The following is a 12,784-nucleotide window of genomic DNA, read 5'->3' on the forward strand; positions in this document are numbered from 1 at the left end:
GGAAGAAACAAGAAAGGCCTTTTTTGGAGGTGGTACCCCTGATCTTAGAAGTTCCACTAGTTGGAGACATTTCTCTCCCCTTCCCTCCATTAATATTTAAGACTGTCAATGGAATTCAACCAACATGAAGTGACTAATATTTACAATATGCTGAACTAGGTCCTGGATAGACAAAAATTGAGAGGCATCACAGAGGTGGGAAGGAGCTTAGGAAGTAGCATGGCCTGAAGCCAAGCTTGACAGCTCAGGCCCCGTAGCCATCAGCTAGGGAGATCTTGTGGAGATCTGAACTGGCCACTGTTTGAAGCCACTGGAGACCGAGGGGTGAAGCTTCTTGCCACCAAAGTGCTGGGCACTCCCAAATGGTTCAACGATGATGGAAATGATAGTAAATGTCCCATGTGAGTTGTTTCTCTGGTAGGATGCTAACTCAGAGCAGTGAAAATCTTCATTTTCTGTTTTATCTCCGGCGCTTTGCAGAATAAGTAATTGATAAACATTTTATCATTCATTTATTCATTCGTTCAAGGGCAGTGCAAAGTAGAGGGGAAATCCAAGAAAGGGTTTTTTCCTGAAAGAACTGGAATTTTCTTGAAAGCTTAGGGTATATATATAGGCTTTGCTGGGGAAAAAAAGAACTTGATGGAGGGGATAGGGAAGAAGGGAGATTGGGAACCGGAAGACATCCTGGCTCCACTCACCCCCCCCCCCCCCCCCCCCCCAACCTCTTATGAATGAGGCTGAAAGGTGACAGCACCGGCTTTGAGTACCTGTCCTTCTATTTGCTATACGTGTGACCTTGGCCAAGTCACTGAAACAACTCTGGGCCTCAGTGTCCTCATCTGTAAAAAGAGTTGGACTTGGATTTAGAGCTGCAAGGGACTTTACTTGCAGCTCAATTTATTTCACTATGATCTCCTGGGGCTATTTTGTGACACCATGACGACACCCCAAAACAATGACGTCAACACACGAGAAGCCTCTAGTGCGCAAGCTCCAAGGGAGAACGGTGGGTGAAGGAGGGGGAAAGAGACGGGGGGGGGGAAGAGGGAGGGAGGGGGAAGGGGGAAGGGGGAAGGTGTGCTGCCATTGAAATAGCTGCAAGGTGGTTCTTGAGTACGCATGACCGGCAGAGAAAGTTCTTTTTTTTTTCCGTTCATCGTCCCCTGTCACGTGATTGGGGTCGCTGCGCTCGCGCCTCTCCCTTCTCCGTCTCGTCACGAGGCGCGCATGACCGGGAAGCAGTTCCCGGCGTGGCTCAGGGCGCTAAGATGGCGGCGGCGTGAGTTGCATGTTCCCGTGTGTCTACTGTCCCCGGGCCGCCGCGTCGGACGGAGTGAGGGACGGACCGGACGGACGGAAGCTGCAGCCGCCGCCGCCCGCCCGGCCCCAGCCATGGCCGTCACCGTCACCTTGAAGACGCTGCAGCAACAAACGTTTAAGATCCGCATGGAGCCGGGGGAGACGGTGAGGCCGGGGACGGAGGCCGGGACGGGACAGCACAAGTCCGATCGCCTTCGCCCTTCTCCCCGCGGGACGGGCCAGATGCAGCCCCTGCCCACCCCTCCCCCTCTTTCCCATTCCCCCCCCCCCCCCCCAACCCCGCTCTCTCTCCCCTTTCTTTCCCCTCACCTCTAATCCATCCTGGTCCGCTTTCCTCTCCTGGCCCCTGACCCCAATCCCCTCTCCCCGCATCATTCCCGCCCCACACTCTCCCTTCTGTGCCCTCCTCCGGCGGCCCCTGTCTGCCAGTCTTTCTGGGCCTGTGGGGCTGGCAGGCCGCCCCCAAAGCCGCTTTGTGGGCCGGGGAAGCCTGCTGGCAGAGCCGCGGGCCGGCCCGGGGAGGCCCCAGCAGTGCGAGGCCAGGGTGGTGGTGATGACGACAGCAGTAGTTCACACTTGGAGAGCAGCCGCGGCGTCCCCCGCTCGGACAGCACCCCGGCTAATGGGGGCCCGAGCGTCCCCTCAGTCAGGGAGGTCCGGCCGGGGCAAGCCTGCCCCGGGGAGCTCCGCATGGCCTGGGCACCAGCTTCAGTTGGAGGGGGACTTTGGGCTGAGGCAGGCAAGGGATTATCCCTCCTTGTCCGGACCCTGCTGGACTAAATGGACTCTAAGGTCCTTGCTAAATCCTCTGATCTCTAAATCCTCTGCTGATAGGAAAGAGGAGGAAACCAAAGCCCAGAAAAAAGGGGCCTGCCAAGCTGTTCTTCTCCGGTCTGGACCCTTGTTTCCTTTCCGCCCCGGGCCCCAAGGGGCTCAGGCCCTTTGTACTCTCACTGTGTAACCTGGGCCTGTCCCTCTGGGCCTCAGTTTCCCTTTCTGTAAAAGGAGAAATCTTTTCCTAAGGGTCTTTCCTGACCTAAATTCTATGCTTTCCTCCTCAGGTGAAGGTGCTCAAGGAGAAGATTGAGGCAGAGAAGGGCCGGGATGCCTTCCCTGTGTCTGGACAGAAGCTTATCTATGCAGGAAAGATCCTGAGTGACGATGTCCCAATCCGAGACTATAAGATTGATGAGAAAAACTTTGTGGTCGTCATGGTGACCAAGGTAAGGCCAGGCAGGACCTTGGAGTAGTGGGAAGCAGACTAGATGACACTCCAACTACCCAGAGTCACCAACTGTGTCCTAGATAGATTAGGTCTGGCCTGGGTGGGGTCTGGCCCCCAGCTATGGTGGGGATGATAAAAGCCAGGCTCTGACATAATCTTCTCTTTGGCTCTTCCAGGCCAAAGCTGGGCTTGCCACTTCGGCACCTTCGGAGCCCTCTGCCCCTGCTGCTGCCAACACCCTGGAGCCCTCCACACCCACCCCACCAGCTCCCGCCATTGTTGCCATGCCTCTACCCCCGCCAGCCCCCAGTGAGGAGCAGAAGCCTGCAGAGGAGCCAGCTGCTGGGACGCCTCCCGAGGCTGGGTCTGGGTAAGGGCTTCCCACGGTGGGGCTGGGGGCCTCCTGGGTTCTGAGCTCCTCATGCTTTCCCAGGATCTCTGTTCTAGAAAGAGACCTTAGAGAGCATCAGTTCCAGTTCCTTCATTTGTTTGGATAAATAGGCCTAAAGGGGTTAAAAGCCTTATTCCTTCTGTGTCATTGCTGATTACTTGTCATCTAGTCTCTGCTTCAAGACTTCTGTCATAGGGGACTGATTTCTGAGGCTTGTTTTGTTCTTGAACATCTCTTAAGTTTTTAGATGTTTTTCCTTAAACTGAGTTAAGATCTGCTTGTCTTCTACTTGACCCATTCCACTCAGTGTTCTGTACAGTACTCCCGGGGCATTGGCTCTGGATATGGTTTCATGGCTGACACTGTGTTGTGAACTTGGCACACGTTACTTAAATGTTCCCTAGGGCTCAGTTTCCTCATCAGTAAAATGAGAGGATTGGCTAGATGGTTTCCAAAGCTCTCTCCAGCTTGAATTAAATGATTTTGTGGTCCAAATTTTACCCTTTGGAGCCCAGCAGAACCAATCTGATCCAAGTCTCACGTATGAGTTTGCTCCCATTCCTCTCTGAGAGACCCAGGGCCCTAGCAAGAGATTCAAGGCAATAGGGAGGGGAGTAGCACTATGAGGAGCCCAAATGAGGGCACAGAATCTAAAGGTTGGAACGGGACCTCAGAGGCCAACTGAGTCCAGTCTGTTCCTAATCAAGAATCTTTTCTAACAACATTATGGTCATTGGGCTTCTACTGGAGATTCCTAGGGAGGGGAGCTCACTACCTGCCAAGGTAGCCTCATGCTACTCTGAGACAGCTCTCTTTGTTAGGAAATTTTTCTTGTATTAAGCCTTGATTTGCTTCTTAGCAACTTTCCATTGCTTTTATTTCTGTCCTTAGATCAAGCAGAAGTAGTCATCTATGCAATAGCCCTTCAGATACTAAATTGCTCTCCTGTAGCTTCATATTTTCTCTTTTTTACTCCATAAACTTTCTCAGTTCCTTCAGCTGATCCTCCTGGGCCCTACTCTCCCATCCTCTTAGCATCCTGCTCACTTGTAGTGCCCAGAACTGAAGATGGTGCCCCTCATGTGGCTTGATCACAGCAGAATAGAGCAGAACTTTGGCCTTCCCTTGCTTTGTACAGCATTTGACTCTCATGGCAGCCTTGGCTTGTTCTGTCTCTCCTTTGTTCACTGTTTTATCATACATAGAATTGTATTGTGTTTGTCGTCTGTGAAAATTCCCAGATTATCACCATGGGATTGTGCTGTCTAATCAGCTGAATTTTTGAACCCAAGTATATAATTTAACATCACTCCCTATTAAATTTGACCTTATTCAATTTGGGTCCTTGCTTCTAGCCAAGCTCTTTTTGGATTCTGACTTATTATCCAGCATTTTAGCTCACTCTCCCAACTTGGCATCTTCCACAAATTTGACAAGTTTGCTTTCAGTGGTTTCATCCAAGTCATTGATAAAAATGTTTCTGTCAACTCTACAGCTCTCTTCCCTCTTCAGGGAGCAGCGGGCAGGAGGATGACGCAGCCTCTACACTAGGTGGGTGGCTGGGTGGTGGGCCATGTTTTTGGTTGTGTACCAAAATGAGGGTCTTGGGGCAGGGGATGGGTAAAAGGAGGAAAGGTTTCTGGTTGAGGGAAGGGGGCTGGAAGTGACCCCAGTCCCTCCAGAGCCTTCGTTTCTGTTTCTTCCTTCAGTGACAGGTTCTGAGTATGAGACGATGCTGACAGAAATCATGTCCATGGGCTATGAGCGGGAGCGGGTGGTAGCTGCCCTGAGGGCCAGTTACAACAACCCCCATCGGGCTGTGGAGTACTTGCTGACGGTGAGCTGGCTCTCAGGCCTCTCCCTGGGCTTCTCCCCTAATCTTCCCTGGGAATGGAGGAGGTAGAAGTTCAACTTGACTTTGAAGGAAAAATAGACAGCTTGGCTTGTAGAAAGAGGCCCTGGGTTGGATTCTTCTTAGCCGATCTTTGCTTGCCTATGTAACCTTCATGCTTGTTTTTTCCTTTTTTGGCTTGAAGAATTTCTAAGGTTCTTTTGGATCCAATTTTGTGATTAATAGACCTTTCCTGGGTTTCCCTTTTCCCCTCCCCTCCAAAAAAAAAAAAAGATAGAGTTTTTTGTGATCATTATTAATGTTGTCTTGGGTCACTCCTTGCTACCTTCTGTTATGTACATAATCCTTTTTCTCTGCTCCCTATCTGGTGGAAGATTGGGTACATGGGAAAGGGGGCCCAACTTGTGCTCGTGGGGTAGGACAGGCATCTTATTCCCCCCTTTGGCCCTGCAGGGGATCCCAGGGAGTCCAGAGCCTGAGAGTGGCCCTGTGCAAGAGAGCCAAGCCCCTGAGCAGCCCGCCCCAGAAGGAGGTAAGTAGTGGGTAGCTGGTCAGGCAGGAGAAGCCTTTTTGCCTGAGTATAAAGGGGGTTCCTTCCCATATCTGCCTTGATAGGCGAGAACCCCCTGGAATTCCTCCGTGACCAGCCTCAGTTCCAGAACATGCGACAAGTGATTCAGCAGAACCCAGCCTTGTTGCCAGCCCTGCTGCAGCAGCTAGGCCAGGAGAACCCCCAGTTACTGCAGGTGGGCACAGGCTTTTGGGATTGGGCTGGGTTTCCTGACTGCCGTTGAGGGCAAGGGGGTGATCCCATCAGTGACCTGGCTTATTCTGTTGTGGTCCCCAGCAAATCAGCAGGCACCAGGAACAGTTCATCCAGATGTTGAATGAACCCACGGGGGAGCTGGCAGACATGTCGGATGTAGAGGGGGAGGTTGGGGCCATTGGTGAGGAATCCCCTCAGATGAACTACATCCAGGTCACGCCACAGGAAAAAGAAGCCATAGAGAGGGTAAGGGACCGGCAATGGTGGGAGGTGGGAAGTGGGGCAGGAGAGCTGGCTGCTTGCAACAGGGATGACATCTCTAAAGAAGACCCAGGTTCAATTCCATGTTTGATTCCTCCCTGGGTGACTAGGGCAAGTCAGTGTTGCTTCTCTGGGCTTCTGGTAACTGCTGGGAACCCTGTGACCTCTACCCCTTACCCTCGTGTTTTGGTCCATCTCCTGCAGTTGAAGGCCCTGGGGTTTCCCGAGAGCTTGGTAATCCAGGCCTACTTCGCTTGTGAGAAGAATGAGAACCTGGCAGCGAATTTTCTCCTGAGTCAGAACTTTGATGACGAGTGATGCAGGGAGAGAGGGAGGGAAACTGAGCTCACCCCACCCTTATCCCCCCACTGCCGGCAAAAAAGTTTTATAGAAGAAAACAAATATATATATCTATATATATATATTCATGTTTATTTAAGTGGGAAAAAAAGAAAACACAAAAAGACAACCCGAGTGCCCTTTTAGCTCCCCTCCCCCAGGGAAGTCGGGGCCACACAGCTGTAATAAGGCTGTCCTCCTTGACCCAGCATCCCTCCTCCCCCATTTCTGAGTGTGCACGTGTGCATGTGTGTGAGAGTGTGTGTGTATGTGTGTGAGAGAGATCAAGCTCGCTGGAGCTGGCGGCCTGGCCAGGGGATTTGGAGACAGATGGGCCCCTCCTGGCCTGTGGCCCAGCTTGCTGCTGAGACAGATGGAGCCTTGGCCCCAGCTCCTAGCAAGCAGGTCTCTCTTCCCTCCCTCCCCCTGAAACTGCTGATGTCCCCATCCTCTCCAAGGAGGAGTCTGAGGTGGCCCAGCTCCACCCCTTCTGCCCCCTTTCTGACTTGGGGTAGGGCTGGGGGTGGGAAGAACCTGATCTTCCCTTGGAATGAAACTGTCCAAATTCTTCCATCTGGCTTTTTTTGAGGAAAGTCAGATGAAGGATAGCTAGGACTAATTGCATTATCACCAGTTTGAGTGTTGGGGAGGGAGAGGAGGGGGTGTTGGGGTTAAAGCATAAACTAAGTAGACAACTTGAGGGCGTTAAGCACCCCTGCCTCTTTCTGTAGCCTCTTGTTTGGCTGTTCAAAGAGCAGCATTATAAGAGGGTTGGAGGGCAGGAGCTCTGGGTAGGGTGTTCACTAGAGAGAATATCTGGGCAGAGACTAACCCCAGAGCCAGGGTGTCCTGACTCCTTCCCTCTTGTCTTCTTTACCCTGCCCTCCCCCCAGAAATGTGTCTCTGATAAAGGTTTTGAAGTGAATAAAGTTTTAGAAATGAGCTAGGGGCAGCTGGTTTAGTGCCTGTGTTCTGTCCTGGGAGGGGCCAGGCCCTATTCACTAAGAGATATGGCTACAGAAGGGATGAGGGCTATGCAGACAGGTTCCTAAGCCATGGGGAAATAGGAAAAATAGAAACCCTTGTTCTTGGGGATGGGTAACCGGGTCCTTCGTTTGCCCCAGCTGCTCAGGGCTTGGCCCTCCTCACCGTCAGCTGCCTTGGTGAGTTTTGCAGAGCCAAACCCTGTGATGCTCTGGCCCTGGAGGGAGCCTCCCACCCCCCCTCCCCCCCAAAGTTAGAAATACTGGATGGGTGAAGCCCTCCCTCCAACACACATACTGCTGTCTGTTTTGGCTACTTTCCCCCTTGGTAATTGGCTAATTACCGGAGATTAATGTTGGTAAACAGAAGCCTTCTCCCCCTCCACCATCTGCTCCTCCATTATTTCCCCATCGTCTCCCCCTGCCCCTTCCCCCAGTGGTTGGCAAAGCTGAAAGCCCCCTGTGTGGGCAGGGAGCCAGCAGCTGAGAACCTGGGGGTGGGGTGGGATGGGACCTGGGGATTCCCCAGGCACTAGCAGGGACCAAGTCCTTTCTACCTACAGTGGGTCTAAGGCTTGGAGCTGGCAGGGACTTCAACCCCTCATTTTACAGGTGAAGAAATGATCTCAGAGAGGAAGGGACTTGTTCAAGACACAGATTCAAAATGACTCCCAAAAGTGTTCCTTCAAATCCATACTAGGTGGGCTATATCCAGCTCTTGGAGCAGAGGAAGAGAAGTCTGCAAAGACAAATCTAGTGGGCACTACGCTTTATTGGAAGAGTTTTGAATGTGCTCACTGTCTGGGCTTCCCTGCTCTGGGTCACGATGCTCTTCCGGCTCAGTGCTTACAGGGCTCTTGGGGGCCTCTGCAGCCTTTTGCAGGGCCTCCATTCTTGCTGCCTCTTTCTGCTGCTTCTTCTGCTGCTTGAGACGCTTGCGGTCCTGCTTTTCCAGCTCTTGTAGCAACTCCTGGAAGCGAGAGCTTCTTGGGTCCACATCATAGCCCAGCTTCTCCTGTGCTTCAGCCTGCAGCCGAGCCCTCCGGGCCTTCTCTGCCTGGACCTTCTCCCAGCGTTCCCGCTGTTGCTGCCTCCAGGCCATGATCATTTGTGGCATCTGGGCCATTTTGGCCTCGATGAGCTGCTCCCTGGAGGGCAGGGAAGCGGGATGAGTGGGGACTGGCAAAGCTACTCCAGGGTTCTGGGCCTGTTTCCTCTTGTGCTTTGGCCCTGCTTTTCAGAATGGCTAGGCCCGCCTCCCGCCCCCAAGGCTCCAGTTACTAATAATGATAGCTTCCTTTGCTCTAGTCCTTTATGACTTAGAAATCACTTCTTACATGAGTGCTATGAAAGGAATATGGTCCTTATTTTGTGGCTGAGGAAACAGGCTTGGGTGTCACAGCTAATGTCAAAACTAGGACTCAAACTCTGGCTCTACATCCATGACAAAGAAGCACAGGCATAGAGCTGGCAGGGCCCACAGTGATCACCTATTTTAGGGAACGGAAATTGAGCCCTCCCCTCCCCTCCCCCCCCAGGAATTAAGTGATTGCCCAACATCTTGGATGGAAATGGCAAGGTAGATCTGGACCCAGACCCTCTGACTCCCAATTCACTGCTTCCAGGCCCATTTCGCCCAGTTTTCCAGGGTCACCTGAACTTTCTCCTCACCATTTAACAAGAATGGACAATGAATTTACTCCGTTTTCTCTGGGTTTTGCCTTGGGCCTGTCCTTCCAAGAGGATGATAAGAAAATGAGGTCCTTGGCTGGTCTATTCCTGCCCAAAGCTTACCCAAGCAATCCTATCCCATCTCCAGCAGATTGCCCCTCTGTCATCCTCACTCACTTATCTTCAATCTCTGCCTCCATTCTCCTCAAAAATGCTTCCCTTGATCCTTCTGTCCTTGCTAACTACAGTCCTAAATCGCTTCTGACCTTTGTGGCCAAACTTCTTGGGACATGCCATCTGTAAGTTCCTCCACATTTTCTTCTTTTAACCTGGACTTCCAACCCGTTATTCCAACAAAATTATAATTTTAATCACCAAATCCAACGGCCTTTTCTTAATACTCATTTGTCCTGACCTAGCAGCTTGACACTGGTGATCACCCCCTTGAGGGGTTTTGGGATATTCTTCTCCTGGTTCTCCTACCTATTTGAATTCTTTGTTGGTTCCTCCTCCAAGTCAAGTTTTGCCAACCATGGGTTCCACAAGGCTGTGTCCAGAGCCCTCTTCTCCCTTCTCTTTACCTCACTTGGTAAGTTCATCAGCTTATGGACTCAATTATCACCTAGATAAAGATGATTCTCAAATCTACCTATTCCGGGGCAACCTCTCAGCAGACCTTCAGTCTCACATTTCCAAACTTTGATTCAAACATTGCAAACTATGTCCCATAGATGGGTCTAAAACAACTCGTTATCTTTCCCTCTAAACCCTCCCCCACTTACTAACTTCCCTAGTAGGATAGAGGGTCCCATTAGCTTCAGTGCTCCAGGCTTGGTGTGGGGCATGGGACTTCTGCCCCTTTCTCTACTGATATCTCTGCCCCACTGTGTAGGTCCTCAACTCTGAAAGTCTGGACCACTACTGTAACCTCCAAGATCCATCCAGCTTTGGGTTTCACTTAATAGTCTGTCAGAACTGAAAGGGATTTTAATTATTAGTGATTATTTCATTATCAATTTACAGATAAGGAAACAGGGACAAGGAACGTTTATAATGATGTCCCAACTCTTAAGTGATCCCAATTGGGGTTTTCTAAGCAATAATCTTGAAATAATCTGTCATTTCTTTCTTCAGTCCATTTTATAGATGAGGAAGTGGAAATAAACGGGGTTAAGTGATTTGGACAGGGCCACACAACAATAAGTTAAGCCTCTGAAGCTAGGACTTGAACTTCAATCTAGACTGGGCACTGTCCACTGCGCCACCTAGTGCCTACTATGTGCAAGGCATTCTGCTGAGCACTGGAGATACAAAACCCAATCACTTAAGTTATAGGTTCTAGGGGGGAATGAGGCTTCTAGGAAGAGAAAATGGGGAGACAAGGAAATAATAATAGAAGATGCTAAAACTGAGGACACCAATAAGACTGCCCAGGGAAGACCTGGCTTTGAAGGAACACTCCACTGCTAGAATTTCTCTAACCCATACTCACCAAGGACAGTCCTGGCCTTCACTGGCCCCCTTCTGCCCCTGCAAGTCCTCTCAAGTCAACTGCTCAACCACAGCAGTCTGCCTCCAGAATCCCATCCCTGCCACCTCTGTCTTTGCTGTCATTCTGTTCCCTAGGCTTGCCCCCTCTCCCTCTCTTGGCCCCTTTCATTCCTACCTGTTCTTTAAGACAAACAAAAAAACGACAAAAAAGGAGGGGCCCTATTAATATCATACAGGCTAGCAAATGAAGAATCTGTGATCTGAACCTGTACTTCCTGTCTCCAAATCCCAACGTCCAAGCGGTCTTATTCTGCAAAGCAGCTCAATGATGAAACTGGGAGTTGAACTAGTTAATAACTAACATTTACAGGGTGCCAAGGCATTGGCCTAAGAGCTTTACAATTACCACCTCAGTCGAATCCTAGGAGGCAGGTGTTATTTACACCCCCATTTTACAGATAAACTGAAGCAAAGGTTCAATGACTTGCCCAGAGCCACAAAACAAGATTCCAGCCTCCACACTCTTATCCACTAAACCACCCAGCTACCCTAGACCACTTTATGTCCTTTCCCTTTCTTGGGTTTTGGGTGTTCTCTCACCTGAAAAATAAGATAGATGAAGACCCCTCTCAAGGCCTTTCCAGTTCTAAATCTCATAAAATCCTGATTCAGCACTTCCCACTGACCCCTTGGGAGTAGTAGCCAGATCCTTCCACAGGGACATGATTTAGGACCCTTAGCTTCTAGATGTAGCACACCAGAGGTGTATGAGCATCTTCTAATCCAGAGATGCAAAGCAGAAACAGGAAGCAAGATCCCTACAGGCCCAATACTGACCTGGAAATCGCATGTTAATACCGCTTAGGTTGTATTGTACTCCGTTAAACATTTCCCAGTTGCACTTTAACGTTTGACACCTCTGGATCAGATAGATCAGACTACTCGAATCCAATGCCCTTTCCGCACAGTGAAGCGGTTAGTGTGGTGGGAAAATTGGATTGAAAAGTAGAAGCCCTGGGTTCCAATCCTGCTTTGCCATTTACTAGTTATATGGCTGGTGGGTCAAGTCACCCTTCCCTCCTTTTGCGTCTCAGTTTTTTCCTCTGTACAGTAAGAAGGCAGGACTACACCCCGGATGATCTGAGGTCCCTCTCGACTCTAAATGGGGAATCGTGGGGTTCAGAAAGAGTTAAGGGCTTGGCCAAGGTGCCACAAGGGCCCACGCTACGGATGCTAGATTTTAAATCAGCTGCAGACTTAGCCTCAGCCTTTTACAAACCAGACCACAGCCTAGGGGCCAAAGGCGCTGGTCCCCCTCCCTCCGCAGCCCCGTGCGCGCGCCCACCTCTCCCGGCGCGCTCGCTCCTGGGCCTCGGCGCGGGCCCTCAGCGCCTCCTGCATGGCGCCCAGACTTGGCTGCCACTCGCGCTCCTCGGCCTCCATCTCCCGGAGCTGCGGGACCGTGGGCCACAACGAGCCCGGGGCCACCCCGGACGCGGCCCCGAACCGCCCGAACTGCTTAGCGGCGAAGCGGGGCTGCAGCTGCCAGCGCGGGGTCATCGGGTCCTCCGGGTCCGGGGTGAAGGGCTTGGGCGGCCGGAGCGGGGGCGGTCGGGCCCGGTAAGCGCGGGAGGCCGGAGCCCCCGGGGGAGCCCGCAGCGTCCGGACGCCACACGCTCGCAACATGGGCGCCGCCATCTTGGCAGCCGGCCGGGGTCCTAGCCGACCGGTTCCGGGGTGTCTGATGCGCTGCCTGCGTCAGAGCGTGTGCAACCGGGAGGGGCAGGAGCTGGGCGGAGCGTGCCGCGTCGTTGGTGATTGGCTGGAAGCTCCGACTGCGGCCGATAGCTTTTCTCGGCCTCAGGCTCTAAGTCCAGGTGCCTCTGGTTGCCTAAACTTGACTGGCTAGCTCCTTTCTTATCGGGATGTATCCCCAAAGCCTGCGCGAGTGATTCCTAGAGAGTGCAGGCTTCTTGAGGGCAGACACTTAAAAAAATAGCAGCATGCCCAGGGCAGAGCCTGGCGTAGATATTTAATATATGCGTGTTGAAATAAATGAAGCTTTGTATTTTTTTTAGCATTATTTTAAAGCTAGTTTTCAACATTCATTTTTGTAGGATTTTGAGGTCCAGATTTTTTCTCCTTGTCTCCCCCCCCAAAAAAAAAATATAACAAGCAGTCTGATATAGGTTATATAATCAATCACTGTAAACACTTTCCATAAGTTGTTGTGAAAGCACAACCGGAACAAAAGGGAAAGCCACAAGAACGAAAGAAAAGAAAGAGGAAAATAGTATGTTTCGTTCGCATTTAGTCTCCCTAGTTCTTCCTCTGGATGGGGGTGATGACATTTTCCATCCCAAGTCTATTGGGATGATCTATCACCGTATTGCTGAGAAGAGCAAAGTCTGTCATAGCTGGTCCTCACACAATCTTGCTGGTATCGTGCACAATGCTCCTGTCTTTCCTCCCTCCCTCCCTC

General features: G+C 51.3%; 2 protein-coding genes across 2 annotated transcripts; one reads left to right on the forward strand and one right to left on the reverse strand.

Annotated features, from left to right (window-relative positions):
* Window positions 1-1,191: 1,191 nt before the first annotated feature.
* Window positions 1,192-7,790, forward strand: RAD23A (RAD23 homolog A, nucleotide excision repair protein). The gene is made up of 9 exons (XM_031947646.1): window positions 1,192-1,467; window positions 2,385-2,546; window positions 2,725-2,918; window positions 4,435-4,490; window positions 4,649-4,776; window positions 5,245-5,323; window positions 5,407-5,537; window positions 5,639-5,803; window positions 6,023-7,790. Exons 1-9 carry the CDS (start codon window positions 1,231-1,233, stop codon window positions 6,134-6,136), a joined length of 1,266 nt encoding a protein of 421 aa, XP_031803506.1. The 5' UTR covers window positions 1,192-1,230; the 3' UTR covers window positions 6,137-7,790.
* Window positions 7,791-7,894: 104 nt separating this feature from the next.
* GADD45GIP1 (GADD45G interacting protein 1) lies at window positions 7,895-12,072 on the reverse strand. Its single transcript, XM_031947647.1, has 2 exons — window positions 11,648-12,072; window positions 7,895-8,288 (listed from the first exon to the last, which is right to left on the reverse strand). Exons 1-2 carry the CDS (start codon window positions 11,998-12,000, stop codon window positions 7,904-7,906), a joined length of 738 nt encoding a protein of 245 aa, XP_031803507.1. The 5' UTR covers window positions 12,001-12,072; the 3' UTR covers window positions 7,895-7,903.
* Between the last annotated feature and the right edge of the window lie 712 nt (window positions 12,073-12,784).

This window comes from Sarcophilus harrisii, chromosome 1 (assembly GCF_902635505.1).
Source record: "Sarcophilus harrisii chromosome 1, mSarHar1.11, whole genome shotgun sequence".
NCBI classification, from domain to species: domain Eukaryota; kingdom Metazoa; phylum Chordata; class Mammalia; order Dasyuromorphia; family Dasyuridae; genus Sarcophilus; species Sarcophilus harrisii.

Coding starts and splice junctions, on each gene's coding strand:
- RAD23A (XM_031947646.1), top strand. CDS start 1,231: ATGACCGGGAAGCAGTTCCCGGCGTGGCTCAGGGCGCTAAGATGGCGG. Junction 4,491..4,648: donor TGACGCAGCCTCTACACTAG/GTGGGTGGCTGG, acceptor TTCTTCCTTCAG/TGACAGGTTCTGAGTATGAG. Junction 5,324..5,406: donor GCAGCCCGCCCCAGAAGGAG/GTAAGTAGTGGG, acceptor CTGCCTTGATAG/GCGAGAACCCCCTGGAATTC.
- GADD45GIP1 (XM_031947647.1), bottom strand. CDS start 12,000: ATGGCGGCGCCCATGTTGCGAGCGTGTGGCGTCCGGACGCTGCGGGCT. Junction 8,289..11,647: donor GAGCGAGCGCGCCGGGAGAG/GTGGGCGCGCGC, acceptor CCTGCCCTCCAG/GGAGCAGCTCATCGAGGCCA.